Raw genomic sequence first — 18,454 nt, forward strand, 5'->3', positions numbered from 1 at the left:
GAACAGTGTGCAAGACCCATCAAAGTTCCACAGGTATATCCCTTTACTACCAGTGCTAATCCTTAGAGTTGATCCCACTGAAATTCCTGCACAACTTTTCAAAGATGTCTTTTCAAGAGTATTCATCACAGCACTGGTTGAAATAGTAGGGAATTGTAAGCAACACTAATGTTCATGGAGGGGGAAATGATCTATCAGTTCTGGTCCACATAGATGAATGAATGCTGTGCAGTTGGGGAAAGTGGGTGCAGGGTCTCTACCTGATGACGGGGGAGAGAGGGGACTTCAGGGTTCTTTATGTGGGATGCACGTGGACCAACCGTCTGCATCCAGGATCCCATCTGTAAGACTACATACATCTGAAATCAACGTAGATGTAAATGAATCTGCTTTTGTGAGAGTGAGAGAGACAGAGATAGAGACAGAATGAGACAGAGCCTGAGAGATATGCACCAAACCACTCATGACAGTCACCTCTGGGGGTGGGATTTGCAAATATCTTCTCCTTAGGTGATATTTCAATTTCTTACAATGTGTGTGTACTACCTTTATAATTCCAAAAAGATTATAATCATATGTGCTCCATTCATCACTCATCTATGGAGTAGTAATTAAATTACATTATTTCATTTTTATTTTTAAAAGATTTACTACAAGGATAATAAACATTTATGAGAGTGAAATAATGAATTCTAAAGGAATTAAGAATCAAGTAAAGAACAAAATCTTTTGGTGACTCAGTTTCAGGCCAGCTAGGTGGCAGGACATGGCAGGGTTGGGGCAAGTTTCTCCAGGAGGTTATGTATGTTCTGAATCAGCATCCACTGGAGGTGAGGAAGGAAGTACAAGACCTGTACACTGAAAACTACAATAGCTTGTTGAAAGAACTTAAGAAAGACCTAGGGACTTCCCTGGTGCCGCAGAGGTTAAGAATCCACCTGCCAATGCAGGCGACACAGGTTCGAGCCCTGGTCCGGGAAGATCCCACATGCTGCGGAGCAACGAAGCCCGTGCGCCACAACTACTGAGCCTGCACTCTAGAGCCCACGAGCCACAACTACTGAGCCCGCCTAGGGCCCGTGCTCTGCAACAAGAGAAGCCTCCGCAATGAGAAGCCCGCACACTGCAACGAAGAGTAGCCCCCGCTCACCACAACTAAAGAAAGCCCGCATGCAGAAACAAAGACCCAACACAGCCAAAAATAAATAAATTTTTTTAAAAAGACCTAAATTATTGCAAAATAATCCCATATTCATGGATCAGTAGGCTTAAGTCTATTAAGATGGCAACACTCCATAAATAGACCAAAAGATTCAAAGAATCCCTACCAAATTCCCAGGTGGTGTTTTGCAGAAATTGACAATCTAAAATTCATGTGGAAAATGTAACGGACTCAGAATAGATCAAGGAATCTTGAAAAAGAAGAACAAAGTTGGAGGTATGGAGAGCCAGGCGGAACCCTATGGTTGGTATAAAAACAGTTTAAGCTGAAGATACGTGAGATTCAACACATGCAGGAAAAAAGCCTTCTTGGAGCTCCCCTTATCGGAATAAAAGCTGAAACTTCTTAGAATGACCATGGCCATAAATTCCCTTTTCAGAGTGGCTTCTCTTCCCAGAAGAGAGACCAAGAGTAAACCTACCATAAATCCTTCTGCAGGGTGTTTTATGACCCTGAAGAAGATGCAAAGATCACGCAACCTTGTACAGACAAACACTGTCACAAACTTTCTCGTTGTTTTCCAAAATACCCGTTTGTATTCCTGGAGAAACCTATCTGTTCTTCCCATAGAAGCCAATTCTACCCTCTGTTTCCCCTATTAAGTCAGGTTTATAAGCCTTTAACTTTCACCATTTATCACGTTAGTTACTCTTTTGGTTGGCTGTCTTCTGTAAGTTTAATTTACAAGCCCCAGCCACTAATCCTGAGAAGGCGGAAGAAAATTTTCTGCTCCCTCACAGTTTTGGCGAAAACAAAGGGAAGGCTGGGACACGCCACTCACTCCAGAGGCTGTGACGGGATCTCAGGATGTCTGAAGGAACTAAGAAAAGGTAAAAATTCTGACCAATTCAGCCTCCCAGATATCTGCTCTGAATGGGTCAACTTAGGGCAGTAACAGTCTCTCCTTGTCTCCTTTCCAAATTTAGACTGGTAGGAGGAAACACTTGGAGGGACTACTTCTCTGGGTGTTGTAATCTTGCATGACCCTCAGTTTTGGGGTCCCTTCCCTCCAGGCACAGCACTGCTTTCCCTTTTGCTCTATTTGGTGTCCTGGGAGCTTGGCTTGGATCCAGTGAGTATGTTCTCTCTATGGCTTTCCTCCTGCGGGGAACACCACTTGTGTACCCTGCATCCGTAGACAGCCAATTGTCACATTTGGGGCCTCAGAATTTGTAGCTGGCTGACCAGAAATGTGGGCTGCATCCCACTTGAGGCTGATGTCCTACCTATGGAGGCTGCCAGCTCTTAGGGGTTCATCTAGTCTATTTCTTTTGGCTGTCTTTGGGAATGACTCACTAGATCATGGGGGATGCCTTTTTTACCCTCTTTAGTGACACGTTTTTGTCCATGGTTAAGCAATAAAATGGCTTACTGGATTTGTGTCATGTTTGGAATATACATTTGGAGACTCCCTGGGAGGAAAAAGAGAGTTCAATACTGCCAGGAGAATTTACTGGTTGCTTTGGCCAAATACCTGATAAGACAATATTTGCAAGGATTTTTTTAAAAGGTTCTCACCCTAAAACAAATATCCTATTGAAACCTCTCAGATGATCAAATTAAAAGAAAGACAAAGGAAGATCATGGTGAGCCTAAGAACACTTCTTTAACAAAACAAAAGAACAGGGCTTCCCTGGTGGCGCAGTGGTTGAGAGTCCACCTGCCGATGCAGGGGACACGGGTTCGTGCCCCAGTCCGGGAAGATCCCACGTGCCGCAGAGCGGCTGGGCCCGTGAGCCATGGCCGCTGAGCCTGCGAGTCCGGAGCCTGTGCTCCGCAACGGGAGAGGCCACAGCAGTGAGAGGCCCGCGTACCGCAAAAAAAAAAAAAAAAGAAGTTGAATGGGCACGTCAGCCTCTTGATGTTATCATTGAGTGGGATATTCAATTCTTTGAAGAATTAAAAGCAGCCATCCTTGCTTTACTAATCTCATCGATACAGAAACAGAACTGCGGTTCTAGGAGGAATTCAAAGCCCACCCACCCATCTCACCGATATCAAAGCCTCTACTTCCTTCTCATGTCAGGTCATTAGAAAATGAACTGTCCTACACTCAAGAAAGAAGAAAAACTTAAATAGTAATTGCCCTACACCTCTGATAATAAGAAATAGGCCCCCAGAATTCCTTCTTTAAAATGCTTACATCCCTCCTCAGGCCCTTCTACCAGCAAGAGCTGTGTTCTCCAGGTCCTGCGAACCATGTCTTTATTATTTCTTTTTTTAAATTAAATTTATTTTTTTATACAGCAGGTTCTTATTAGTCAACAATTTTATATATATCAGTGTATACATGTCAATCCCAATCACCCAATTCATCACACCCCCACACCCACCCCCTGCCACTTTCCCCTCTTGGTGTCCATACGTTTGTTCTTTACATCTGTGTCTCAATTTCTGCCCTGCAAACCGGTTCATCTGTACCATTTTTCTAGGTTCCACACATATGCGTTAATATACGATATTTGTTTTTCTCTTTCTGACTTAACTTCACTCTGTATGACAGGCTCTAGATCCATCCACGTCTCAACAAATGACCCAATTTCATTCCTTTTTATGGCCGAGTAATATTCCATTGTATATATGTACCATATCTTCTTTATCCATTCATCTGTCGATGGGCATTTAGGTTGCTTCCATGACCTGGCTATTGTAAATAGTGTTGCAATGAACACTGGGGTGCACGTGTCTTTTTGAATTACAGTTTTCTCTGGGTATATGCCCAGTAGTGGGATTGCTGGATCAAAAGGTAATTCTATTTTTAGTTTTTTAAGGAAACTCCATACTGTTCTCCATAGTGGCTGTATCAATTTACATTCCCACCAATGGTGCAAGAGGGTTCCCTTTTCTCCACACCCTCTCCAGCATTTGTTGTTTGTAGATTTTCTGATGATGCCCATTCTAACTGGTGTGAGGTGACACCTCATTGTAGTTTTTTTTTTTTTCATTGTAGTTTTGATTTGCATTTCTCTAATAATTAGTGATGTTGAGCAGCTTTTTCAAGTGCTTCTTGGCCATCTGTATGTCTTCTTTGGAGAAATGTCTATTTAGGTCTTCTGCCCATTTTTGGATTGGGTTGTTTGTTTTTTTAATATTGAGCTGCATGAGCTGTTTATATATTTTGGAGATTAATCCTTTGTCCGTTGATTCATTTGCAAATATTTTCTCCTATTCTGAGGGTTGTCTTTTCATCTTGTTTATGGTTTCCTTTGCTGTGCAAAAGCTTTGAAGTTTCATTAGGTCCCATTTGTTTATTTTTGGTTTTATTTCCCTTACTCTAGGAGATGGATCAAAAAAGATCTTGCTGTGATTTATGTCAAAGAGTGTTCTTCCTATGTTTTCCTCTAAGAGTTTTATAGTGTCCAGTCTTACATTTAGGTCTCCAATCCATTTTATTTTTGTGTATGGTGTTAGGGAGTGTTCTAATTTCATTCTTTTACATGTAGCTGTCCAGTTTTCCCAGCACCACTTATTGAAGAGACTGTCTTTTCTCCATTGTATATCCTTGCTTCCTTTGTCATAGATTAGTTGACCATAGGTGTGTGGGTTTATCTCTGGGCTTTCTATCTTGTTCCATTGATCTTCTGTTTTTGTGCCAGTACCATATTGTCTTGATTACTGTAGCTTTGTAGTATAGTCTGAAGTCAGGGAGTCTGATTCCTCCCGCTCCGTTTTTTTCCCTCAAGACTGCTTTGGCTATTCGAGGTCTTTTGTGTCTCCATACAAATTTTAAGATTTTTTTTGTTCTAGTTCCATAAAAAATACCATTGGTAATTTGATAGGGATTGCACTGAATCTGTATATTGCTTTGGGTAGTATAGTCATTTTCACACTATTGATTCTTCCAATCCAAGAACATGGTATATCTATCTGTTGGTATCATCTTTAATTTCTTTCATCAGTGTCTTATAGTTTTCTGCATACAGGTCTTTTGTCTCCCTAGGTAGGTTTATTCCTAGGTATTTTATTCTTTTTGCTGCAATGGTAAATGGGAGTGTTTTCTTAATTTCTCTTTCAGATTTTTCATCATTAGTGTCTAGGAATGCAAGAGATTTCTGTGCATTGATTTTGTATCCTGCAACTTTACCAAATTCATTGATTAGCTCTAGTAGTTTTCTGGTGGCATCTTTAGGATTATCTATGTATAGTATCATGTCATTTGCAAACAGTGACAGTTTTACTTCTTCTTTTCCAATTTGTATTCCTTTTATTTCTTTTTCTTCTCTAACTGCTGTGGCTAGGACTTCCAAAACTATGTTGAATAACAGTGGTGAGAGTGGACATCCTTGACTTGTTCCTGATCTTAGAGGAAATGCTTTCAGTTTTTCACCATTGAGAACGATGTTTGCTGTGGGTTTGTCGTATATGGCCTTTATTATGTTGAGGTAGGAGAACCGTGTCTTTAAATGCGAACATCCAAGGATATAAGTCTAACTTGAGGGTGCCTTTCTTTTAATTGTGCTTCTTGCTTCCTGTCATAAAGTATGAGACATTTATTTCTTCACCTGAAGTGCAATTAACACTCCCTCCCCCCCCCCAAAAAGTGCAATGCTTTCTTCCTTTGCATGCCCAACCATTGGAAAGTAACCTAGTTCACTAAAAGCACTATCTGAGACTGAAAAGGAAAAGGCTAACTGTAGACAAACTGGATATTTTATCCACTCAGATTGGCTTTAAAAAACACCAAGATGGACACATGGTATTTCCAGAAGTTCCTTTGTTACAGACTTTGGTCCACAGCCTCCATAAGGTTACATATCAGGGCAAATCCAAATCTTAAAAGTCTTCTCCACAAATATTAGTAAAAAGCTTTAGTTCTCACTAAGCAAGTAATCTTTCTTGTTTCAACTGCCAGAAACACAATTCAGAGCCTATTATTTTACATAAACTGATGATTATATTACTCAGTTTTACTGACTCATGGCTAAAATTTTGCAAAAAAAAAATGATACTATATCTATTTGCATTTGTCTGTATGATTACGGACGACTTTTATCACAGCAGGGGGTGCTCCTCAACCAAGAACCTAGGAGGGTAAAGGGAAAATTATTTTTCCTCCCATACACGTTTTCGAATACTATTCAGAAATAGGAGGAAATAAACTATCAATCCATGCAAAAAACATGGATGAATCTTACATGTATATTGCTAAGTGAAAGAATTCAGTCTAAGGAGGCTACACACTGTATGATTCCATTTATATGACATTCTGGAACAGGTAAAACAGAGAAGGTAAACAGGTTATGGGGTGGGGGGTTGAAATATTACATATGATACTTTAGTGATGGACACCTGTCACTATGCATTAGTCTTTTCTAATGGATTTTTACAGCCTAACAAGTAAATCATAATATATTTAAATTTAGCTTTTTTATGATATGGGAGTGTCACAGGATGGAATAGAGAATATGACAAAGAATCTAACTGATTTAGAAATGTATGAAAAAAAAACTCACTGTTGGTGGTGGGGCAAAAGGTACTGACCTAAGTAACTATGGAAAAGAACGGAATCCATGGAACAAAGGCAAAATGTAGCATACACAAATACTGGACTCTGTAAGTTCTTTCCCATGGGGGTATTAGCTAATAGTGAAACTACTATATCTGTAATCTGGAATGGAACAAGAAATGAATTCAATGAATGACAAAAAGCCAGGTTTCTTATCATTGGAGTGGGAAGTTACAGATAAACAAAGGCAGAAGGTTATAACATCCATGTAATAATGGATAGATTAGATTTCCTCAATTTTAAACACTTTTCTGCATCAAAAGGTGCTATTCAGAAAGTGAAAACACAGCTCACAGAATAGAAGAAAGTATTTCACATGATATATCTGATAAGAGTCTGTTCTTCAGAATATATCAAGAACTTTTACAAATCATCAACAAAAAGACAACTCAAGTTTTAAAATGGAAAAGAACTTGAACAGACTCGTCTCCAGACAAGAAATACAAATGGTCAACAAGCACATAAAAGATGTCAAACATCAATAGTCATGGTGGAAATGCAAATTAATACCATAATGTGATCCCCCTTCACAAACACTAGAAAGGTTATAATCAAGAAAACTGAAAGTATCAAATGTTAGCAACAATGTAGAGAAATCAGAACCCTCAAATATTGCTTGTGGAAATGGAAAATACTGCAGCATATGTGTACACTAGTTTGGCATTTCCTCAAAAAGATAAAAAAAATACAATTACCATAAGCTTCAACAAACCCACTCCTAGATATAGACCCTGAAGAATTGAAAACAGGTGTTCAAACAAAAACCTGTACATTAATATTCATAGCAGCACCGTTCACAATAGCCAGAAGATAGAAATGACTGAAACGTCTATCAAAGGGTGAATGGATAAACAAAATGGGTAGATCCATAAACTACCCTATTATTCTGCCATATAAAGGAAAAAGTAAAATGGTGCTGCCACTATGGAAAATAATATGGCAGGTCCTCAAACACTTAAACAGTTAGTGTATGATCTGTCAATTCCACTTCAGGGTATATACTCAAAATATTTGAAAGGAGGAAGTGGAACAGATATTTGTACAACCATACACATAGCAGCATTATTCACAATAGCCAAAAGGTGGAAGCAACCCAAGTATCCATCAATGGATGAACATATAAACAAAGTGTAGTATATACACAATGGGATATGATTCAGCCTTTAAAACTAAGGTAATTCTCACACACGGTACATGTGGATGAACCTTGAAGTCACCATGCTAAGTGAAATAAGTTGGTTACAGAAGAACAAGTATTGTACAATTCTACTCATATAAGGTATCCAGAGATGTCAAATTCAGTGACAAAAAGAATGTGGTTGTCAGGGGCTGAGGGCAGTCAGTTAATGGATACTTGGGGGAAATGAAAAAGTTCTAGAGATGGATGGTGAGAATATTTTTACAATATGAAGGTAGTTAATGCCACAGACCTATACACTTAAAATGTTTACATGGTAAATGTCATGTTATGAATTTTAATCACAATGAAAAAAATGAAGTACTGATACATGTTACAACACAAATGGACATTGAAAACATCCTTAGTTTAAAAAGCCATCCAGATCATACTCATCTTGTGTGCTTTAAACCCATCAAGGTTGCAAAAATAAGTAAAAAACTCAGTAACGGCTCCAGAAAAAGAAAACTGGATCACAATGGAAAAAGATGTTTTCAAACAGTTGGGACAGCTGGTACAAGTTGAAGTGGGCCTGTGGATTAAATTATAATGTCTTCTCATGCTCCATGTCAACAGCAGAGCCTAACAGGAGGAAAAAAGACTTCTTTTCTAGCAAGAGCTTAGCCAATGAGAGACCATCACAACTCAGCCAAAGAAAAGCCATGACTCTTTGTTTACTATGGTCCTCTCAACTTCCCTTTCCCCCTCTATAAGATTTCCCCTCTCCATTTTGCTTGGGACCTTCACGTGGCTCACCATGGTTGCAGACCCTTGAAGTGGTTGTAATTCTTTGCTGATTGTGAATAAACCCATTTTTGCTGGACAAATAACTGAAAGTCTATTTGTTTTAGGTCAACAGTGGTCATGTGCAAGCTCTGGAGTGCCACCCTGCTCCAGGGGCAGCAGGCACGAGGGTTTGCCCCCTGCCCATATTAGTGTTCAGAGCAGCCAACTCCGGATGGACTTGACTCCCAACAGGAAGGTATCATGCCTGTTCCAGGCAGAAGGTAGATGTCTGGGCAGTAACTGTTCAAGGGGAAGCGGGACAGGGTACCTGAGGTCTCCTAGGGCTGCCATTCCCTGGGGAAGAGCCAACTCTCCATCTGTTGTGGGTCTGAGGTCACAGGTCCTTAGCTGTGAGCAGTGTTGTCACTTCAGTCTGATCTCTGCACAAACTTTGCCCATTTGATTTTTTAAGAGTTCCATTCTGGTAGCTCCTCCCCAACTGTTTGTAGGCTAATTGGGCAGTAAAGGCACAAGTGAATCCAAAAGGTCCTGTGCCATCTGCTTCTAAAGTGCAGTCGCAGGGATTTGTCAACAGAGCTGAAGACTGACAGAAGGCCCCCAAAGGGAGGAGGAGATCCTTGTCAGCATTTTTGTCCCCCCTTGCTCCCCAGGCACACCCAGCAAGGCAGCATTCACAGTCCTGTTGAATAACTCTGGAAGGGCGTGAAGTGTAACGATCATGCTTAGTAAGCCCTGGAACCTCCTCTTGTTCCCGTGCGCCTTTCCCTGGGTGACCTGAGCAAGGCGGCAAATCTCTGCTGCAACCCAGCAATCACATTACAATTTGGCAGCTCTCCAAACTCTGCTTAAATTTTAAAAGCTAGCACAGCCGGGTTTAGTTTTACCTCTCTGCATGTGGGAGACAAGAAAAGTATTTATCTTTTGAAACTCAGATTTAAAAAAAAATTTTTATTTATTTATTTATTTATTTTTTGGCTGCATTGGGTCTTCGTTGCTGCATGCGGGCTTTCTCTAGTTGTGGTGAGTAGGGGCTACTCTTCATTGCGACATACGGGCTTCTCATTGCGGTGGATTCTCTTGTTGCGGAGCACAGGCTCTAGGCATGAGGGCTTCAGTAGTTGTGTGTTGCAGGCTCTAGAGCGCAGGCTCAGTAGTTGAGGCGCATGGGCTTAGTTGCTCTGTGGCATGTGGATCTTCCCAGACCAGGGCTCGAACCCATGTCCCCTGCATTGGCAGGCAGATTCTTAACCACTGCGCCACCAGGGAAGCCCCAAAACCTCATATGTTAATTTAAATTGTATTACCAGGGTTTTGAGCTGGCAAGTAAGACGACCAGCAGAACGACAGTGGGTCGGGAAGGTGAGGGTTTTGTTCATGGGATGTATCCATCACCTTAAAGTCCAGACATCTCACAGGACTCCTTTGCAAGACATGACCTAAACAAGACATTATTATCAGACTGAAGAGAATCGGACTCCCTGCAGCTACAGGGAGAAGACAGAATCTTTTCTCCTCTTGCTGAGATTTCTTTCAGCAGCAAGGCCAAGTGCTGGAATGCTTCAGTCTACCTAAAGTAAAAGCTCCCAAATTTATAATACAGAAGGGAAAAGGCAGGATAGAATTACCAAGAAATGAAATATATTGTAGACACATTAATGATTTGCATTTGTATCTGCTAATATCTCTGGCCCCTCCCCCACACACAGTTGAGGTTTGGGGAATTTAAGGGATGTGGGCAGGGGTAGATGAAGCTGAACACTCCCTGGGCCTCAGTCTTCCATCTGTAGCCTGAAGGGGGAGGGAGTGGCCAGGCTGCTTTCCTGGGTGCTGCTACTCCCCCTCATGTACACACACACACACACACACACACACACACACACACACACACACACACCCCAGTCTGAGGTAGCTCAGGACTCTGAGACCTTCTCCCTCCTCTCTGAGCCCCCACCACTGCCCTGCCACACAGTGACGGTTTAGAAGGTGGACAAGGGGTGAGGAAGAAGAAACCAGATGTTGTTGTTATAAGCCCTAGTTTTGGAAGGTAGGGGGGAAAAATGCTAAGAAATTCTTCTGAAATTCAAAGCCCAGGGACTCAGACTCACTATAAACAACTGAGATTTAATTATTAGATTACAGAATGCTTTCCCTACCCAATAGCTTACCACCACATCAACAGGCTCCAGTGTACGAACAATGGATTACAACGGGGAGAGTGCCAGGACTCAGACTCTATGTAAGAAAAGTTTCTAGAGAAACCTAAAGACAACAAGACGCAAAAATAAGGACACCAGAGGACACTGAAGCCTCCAACACTTACGGCTACAGCAAACATTAAACACAGCCCAACTCCTAGTAGAGTAAATGAAACCTCACACTGAAGACCCATTTACCTCAGTTCCTATTACCCAACACAACGTGTCCAGCTTTCAACAAAAAAATTACAAGACATGCCAAAAGGCAAGAGCACACTGTGGAGAGACCAAGCCAGCATCAGAACCAGACTAAGATAGGGTACAGATACTGGCATTTTCAGACAGAGAATTTAAAGTAAGTATGATTAATACATTAAGAGCACTAGTGGAAAAATGAGACAATGTGCAAGAACAGACGGGTAATGTTAGCAGAGATGGAGCCTCTGGAAAATATCAAAAAGAAATGCTAGGAAAAAAATACAGTGACAGAAATGAAGAAATCTTTCAATGAGCTCATCAGTACACTCAACTTGGCCAAGGAAAGAATCAATGTCAATAGGTCAATAGAAATCTCCAGGCTGAAATGCAAAAAGAAATAAAGAAGGAAAAAACCCAGAACATCCAAGAACTGTGGGCCAAAATTAAAGACGAAATACATATGTACTGAAACACAAAGACAAAATCTTGAAAACAGCAAGAGAAGTATGACCTGTCAGATACAAAGAAACCCCAATAAGACTAACATCCGACTTCTCATCACAAACAATGGAGGCCATAAGAGGGATGACAGATTCAAAGAACAAATCGTTTTTATGGGGAAATTTCTAGCTTTGTACCTGTGCAGCACTGGAACATGCCTAATCCTTGTGTCGTTAAAAGTTCAGTCTCCATCACTCTGGTCTAGAGCTGATATGGCACCCCATGGGACAACATAGTATTGTGGTTATTGGTACCACCTTTCCCCCTTACAGCTGTGACTTTGAGTTTTTTCTTATTTTCTGGCACCTAGGGATGACTCTTTGGTTCTTTAGAACTTGGCTCTGTGTGTATGTACTGCTTAGCATTTATAGGAATATTTAATTGAAAAAGAATAAAAAGGAGTTTTTTTTTTTTTTTTTTTTTTTTTTGGCGGTACGCGGGCCTCTCACTGCTGTGGCCTCTCCTGTTGCAGAGCACAGGCTCCGGACACGCAGGCTCAGCGGCCATGGCTCACGGGCCCAGCTGCTCTGCGGCACGTGGGATCTTCCCGGACCGGGGCATGAACCCGTGTCCCCTGCATCGGCAGGCGGACTCTCAACCACTGCGCCACCAGGGAAGCCCTAAAAAGGAGATTTTTATATATAAAAAAAAGAAATACATATGTACTTGGAATACCAGGAGAAGAAAGGGAAAACTGAGCAGAACAAATATTTGAAGTAATAATGACTGAGAACTTTCCAAAATGAATGACAAATACCAACTCTTATATACAAGAAACTCAGAGAATACCAAGCAGGATAAAACACAAACAAACTACTCCTAGGCATATATTCAACCTTTAAAAAAAAAAAAAGACAAAGAGAAAATCTTGAAAGAAGCCAGAGAAATACAACACACCTATAGAGGAACAAGGATAAGAATCACAATGGACCTCACATCAGAAAACCTGCAAGCAAGCAAGAAGTGGAATGAAACATTCAAAGTGCTGAAAGAAAAACCCTCACCAGCTTAGAATTCTACAAACGGTGAAATTATCCTTCAAAGGTAATGGAGAAATACTTTCTCAGACAAACAAAAACCAATGGAATTAATTGCTAGCAGGCCTGTCCTTAAAAATGTTAAAAGAAGTTCTTCAGGCAGAAGAAAATTTATTTATTCAGAAACTTAGATCTATATTAAGACATGAAGGGCTTCGCTGGTGGCGCAGTGGTTGAGAGTCCGCCTGCTGATGCAGGGGACACGGGTTTGTGCCCTGGTCTGGGAAGATCCCACATGCTGCGGAGCGGCTGGGCCCGTGAGCCATGGCCGCTGAGCCTGCACGTCCGGAGCCTGTGCTCCGCAATGGGAGAGGCCACAGCAGTGAGAGGCCCGTGTACCACAGAAAAAAAAAAAAAGACATGAAGAGCGTCAGTGAGGAAATTTTAGGAAGGTAAAATAAACATATTTTCTTATTCTTAAATCTCAAAGATAATTGTTTATTTAAAGCAATAATAATGACAACATATTGGGTGATTGGGTGATAGCATATGCACAAGTGAAGCAAATGACAGCAATGCCACAAAGGATGGGAATACTTCTGATATAAGGTACCTGCATTACATGTGAGGCAGTGTCGTTTTATTTAAAGGTGCACTTAGTTTAAAATACATATTGCAAGCTCTAAGGCAACCAATAAAATGTTTTTAAAAGACATATAATTAATGTACTACAAGAGATACAATGGAATCATAAAATGCTCAATTATGTATTTGTTTATAATTAATAGCAAAATATCCTGCCACAGGACGGCCACTGTGAAAAGAGTCTACACTTTAAATGTGAGGTTTGGAGGTACTCTTACCTTCAGGTGCCTTCTGACCCCCACGCCCCACCGCATGCAGCATCCGATGGTCCTCGTGCTTTGGGATGTCATAGCCTACTTTTGATGAAAGTTGTGGAGGGAGAAGGCAGAAAAAGATGGAAGAAAGGAAACAAAAACACAAAGAATAGAAAACAGTAACAAACATTATGTTAAAAGTAAAGAGATGGAGAAAGATATGTCATGCTAACACTAATCAAAAGTAAGCTGACGTAACTTTTATTAATTTCAGACAGAGCAGACTTCAGAACAGGGAGGATACTACGGGATAAGAAGGGGCATTAAAGTATGAAAAAAGGGCCAATTCTCCAAGAACACATAACAATCTAAATCTCTATGCACCTAACAAAACAGCGTCAGTATGGGAAACTTAAATTTAAAATATTACGTAATGTTTTACTTTATCCCAGGAATACAACATTCCTAGAAATTCTAATTGTAAGCAAGAGTGGGTGGCATGGGTAAGAGACATATGACCAAAAAGTAAGAGTGGCTCATGAAAGGATGAAGTAGTCCACAAAACTGCAGTATCATTAGGATGACTCTAAAGTGTGAAGCTGCTGATGTCTGATCAGGATTGAACTGTTACCAAATGCTTTTCCACATTTATCACATTTAAAGTGTTCCTCTCCAGTATGAATTCTCCAGTATGAATAAGATGAGTGCTCTGGCTAAAAGCTTTATCACATTCACAACATTCATAAGGTTTCTCTCCAGTATGAATTCGATGATGTTTAGTAAGAGACGAGTTTTCAGGGAAGCCCTTCCCACATTCACTGCATGTATAGGGTTTTTCTCCAGTGTGAATCCTTTGGTGTTGTGTAAAGGTTGAGTGGGCACTGAATGCTTTTCCACATTCATTACAGTTATAAGGCTTTTCCCCAGTATGAGTCCTCTGGTGTTGGGTAAGGTGTGTACTTCGTCTAAATGCCTTCCCACAATCATTACACTTATAGGGTTTCACTCCAGTGTGAATTCTCTGATGTTGTGTAAGAGTTGAGATATCAGTGAAGGACTTCCAACAGTTAATACATTCATAGGGTTTCTCTCCACTGTGAATTCTTTGATGTTGAATAAAGGATGAGTAGTCACTGAAGGCTTTCCCACATTCATTACATTTATAAGGTTTCTCCCCAGTATGAATTCTCAGATGTTGAACAAGTGATGAATTTACAGTGAATGCTTTTCCACAAACTTTACATTTATAGGGTTTTTCTCCAGTATGAGTTCTCTGATGTTCAGTAAGAGATGAACTTTGGATAAATGCTTTTCCACAGTCATGACACTTATAAGGTTTCTCACCAGTATGAATTCTCTCATGACGAAAAAAGTTTGAACGGTCACTGAAATTTTTTCCACAGTCACTACAATTATAAGTTTTCTTTTTAGAAGCTCTCTGACTTTTAATTGGAGATAAGTTCCATTTGACACTTTCCCCAAATGGATCAAATATATGTAGTTTCTTTTCTGAATGAGTAACATTCCGTGGGATAAGTTTAGATCTTAGATCAAAACCTCTCTCAAACTCATTAAAAGTATGCCCATTTTCCTCACAAGATATTTCTTCATGGCCAACTATTATTTGCTGAAAACCAGTGGTTTGGGCAACAGATTTTTTTGAAATTTTGTCTATAGAGCGCTCCTTTTGCTTTTCTACCTTGGCCTCATATTCACAGGTTTCTTCAAATAAGTACTCTTTGAACACATCCCCTCTGAGCCTTTCCATGATGACAGTGATGGAACTGCTCACTCAAAAGTATATTCTAATGGTCTTCTCTTTGGTATCTGCTCTGCTCTTCAAATCTGAGGGGAATAAAACATTTATAAAAACATATTTTCTGTGTTGGGATTACAGGAACTGAACTCAGGAGGAAATAAATAACCTTACTAAAAATTAGAATGCATATTTACAGTCTCGTAATCTGGGAAAATAATAAGTCAATGGAGTAGAGTTAAGAAGAGGCAGAAGTGCTAGGAAAGAAGTTGGCCCAATAGGCAATGTGACAAAGAGTCTGAAAGCTGAAAAAAATGTTTTAAAGATGTAAAAGTTTAACCTTCTCATTTAAAGATAAACAAGTTTAGAACTAGAGAGGTTATGTGATTATAACCTAAAGATACAGAAGTTATTAATGAGATGGTCAGAAATAGAACTTAGGCTTTGTCCACTATACTACCACAGTAATCTGGAGACTAAACAGAGCTTAAATGAGAGAATGGACAGGTACCTAGTCAAAAGACAAATAATGAAGGGGATGCATAGCAGTATTAGAAAATGTACGACAGGGATTTCCCTGGTGGTCCAGCAGTTAAGACTCCACACTCCCAATGCAGGGCGCCTGGGTTCAATCTCTTGTTGGGGAACTAGATACCGCATGCCTCAACTAAGAGCCCGCATGCCACAACCAAAAAAAAAAAAAAAAAGCCCGCATGCTGCAATGAAGATCCCATCTGCCGCAACTAAGACCCGGCACAGCCAAATAAATACATATTAAAAAAAAGAAAAAAAGGGGTTTCCCTGGTGGCGCAGTGGTTAAGAATCTGCGTGCCAATGCAGGGGACACAGGTTCAGGCCCTGGTCCGGGAAGATCCCACATGCCACGGAACAGCTAGGCCCATGCACCACAATTGCTGAGCCTGCGTTCTGGAGCCCACGAGCCATAACCACTGAGCCCGCATGCCACAACTACTGACTCCCACGCCCCTAGAGCCCGTGCTCTGCAACAAGAGAAGCCGCTGCAATGAGAAGCCCACGCACCGCAACGAAGAGTGGCCCCCGCTCGCCGCAACTAGAGAAAACCCGCAAGCCCACAGGCAGCAACGAAGACCCAACGCAGCCAAGAATAAATAAATAAAATAAATTTAAAAAGAAAAAAAGAAAATGTGTGACAAGAAGAAATGGCAGAGCTAAGCACATGGAGAGAAGCCACTGAGGAATGTAAAAACAGCACCTGATAAAGCAATGTACAAAGGAATAACAGCATTTATCCGTACACGAATTCATACTGGTGAGAAACCTTACATGTGTGATGACTGTGGAAAAGCATTTATCCAGAGTTCATCTCTTACTGAACATCAGAGAACTCGTACTGGAGAAAAACCCTATAAATGTAAAGTTTGTGGAAAAGCATTCACTGTAAATTCATCTCTTGTTCAACATCTGAGAATTCATACTGGGGAGAAACCTTATAAATGTAAGGTTTTTCACTGTGGTAAAAAAAAACAAAAAACATATTTCCATGTTAAAAAAAAAAAAAAGAGAGAGAAGGTCCAACTCTGAACAGAATAGCAGAATTTAAGGCATTAAGGAGAGCTCCTTGAACAACATTTTAGAGATTCCACTCCTCCTAAACATTCACCCCTAAAGTGCACAGATTTATCCCTCATCTGAATAAGTGCCTCTGGAAACCTCAGCATCTCACAGGATCTCCACAATTCTTTCCTGGGCTGAGACACATTTTAGAAACTGAGAATTCTGCTCATGGGGAAAGAAAATATGCAACAAAATCAAAACTTTCATCACGTAAATATTTTGAAAAATTTAAAGCACTAGCACTATCAGTTTTTAAAAGCATATAATCTGAGTCTCCCAAAAGTCTGTGTCGAAGGACAAAGACTTACTGTCCTCCACTCAACACAAAAAACAAGACACAAAACTAGAGAAGACACACACAGAGCCTTAGAGAGAGGTGTTATCAGACTGGTTGAAAACAGAAGGGCAGTATGATAAGGTGATCTAAGATCACAGTCAACGTTTGGGTAGAATCACTAACTAGAGGCAACAGCATTTTCACCAATCATAAACATAAGAGATGTTCTGGTACAAAGAGAGGTAAGGCACTAGAGAACTGTTCCTTTTTCTTTTTCACAAATACAAACCTCTGAGAATCCCAAATGAATGGTCACTTAAACTGTGGAAGCCAATACTTTGCTTTCTTAATTAAATCAAGGTTTGCATACTCAAATAATTTTCAGCAAGTGTTAAGAATAGAAAATATTGGAAAGGTGTAGATTATAGTGTATGGATAAATGCAAGTCCTTCACAAGTCCTCCCAAAAAACAATTGTTTCAAGTCAAATTTAGGGTCTTCAAGCAAACATTTTAGCAAAGGCTCACCGTCTAGGGGTCGCAGGCTGCAGTCCGGAGATTAAAATTTTGGCCCACTGCACCAAATGTGCTGTCACAGCAAGGAAACTCTGGCTCGGTTTAGTTTCCCTTTAAGCAGTTCTCTTCTTGACATTTCTTTCTCCTTCCACCTCCGCTCTTCCTCGGCACAGGGAATGCCCTGGGCCTCCGTGGCCTCTAAGGAACCCGGGGTCCCGCTCCCCGCCAGGCCCCAGCGCCGAGCGCCCGCTGCTCCCGGCCGGAGACGAGGTGGGGCAGCAGGGCCGCAGTCCGCACGGACCTCACGTGAAACCAAACGGCTCCGCCTGCGGGTCCGAAAGCGCCTGACGATGACGAACTGCGACTCCCAAATGGCCTCGGGCCGCGCCGCTTCCGCTTTCCTTCTCAAGGACTTTTTCCCAGAAGTCCCCGAGAACTCTCTGCCCCTGGGTATCCCTCCCCCTGCGCGGAGCGGAGTGGGCGAGCGGGAGGTGTCTCAGCTAATCAGAGCCGCACACTGGAATTCCATGGTAACCACCGACGCTTGCTCCCTTCTGCGGTGCTCTTGATGGAGGCTGAAGCTTGCTTCCGAGGTTAGGGGCGCTGGCCGGCGCTTAGATTCTGGGGTCTGGTGTGCGCAGGACAGAGGGCTCCCCGCGCCCGACCGTACAGGCCCTGGGAAGGAAAGACAGTGTAAAATGTTACAGACATTAGAGGACGCTGTGGTTCTTTGGATACTGTTTCTAACAAATTGTAAAAAGATATTTTTGAGATTCGGGGGAAAATGGAACGAGGAACTAGGTATTAGAAAACATTAAGGAATTATTATGAGTGAACGTCACATTTGGCATTTCTCAGCAGACACTTCAAAACCATCCAGATGTCAGCTATGTTTGTTTTTAATCTGCCAAGAGCTCAGGCAGCCTGGAATGCAGGGTGAAAACGTGCA

General features: G+C 41.2%; 1 protein-coding gene across 1 annotated transcript in view; it reads right to left on the reverse strand.

Annotated features, from left to right (window-relative positions):
* LOC114888846 (zinc finger protein 501-like) overlaps positions 1 to 15,388 on the reverse strand; it is a 32,493-nt gene extending 17,105 nt beyond the window's left edge. The window contains 2 exon segments of the mRNA XM_029211437.1: positions 13,387 to 14,059; positions 14,062 to 15,388. Coding sequence (XP_029067270.1) covers positions 13,938 to 14,059; positions 14,062 to 15,130 — 1,191 coding nt within the window. The 5' untranslated portion in view covers positions 15,131 to 15,388 and the 3' untranslated portion in view covers positions 13,387 to 13,937.
* Between the last annotated feature and the right edge of the window lie 3,066 nt (positions 15,389 to 18,454).

Source organism: Monodon monoceros, unplaced genomic scaffold (assembly GCF_005190385.1).
Source record: "Monodon monoceros isolate NGI ecotype Baffin Bay Population unplaced genomic scaffold, NGI_Narwhal_1 Super_Scaffold_9, whole genome shotgun sequence".
Lineage (NCBI taxonomy): Eukaryota > Metazoa > Chordata > Mammalia > Artiodactyla > Monodontidae > Monodon > Monodon monoceros.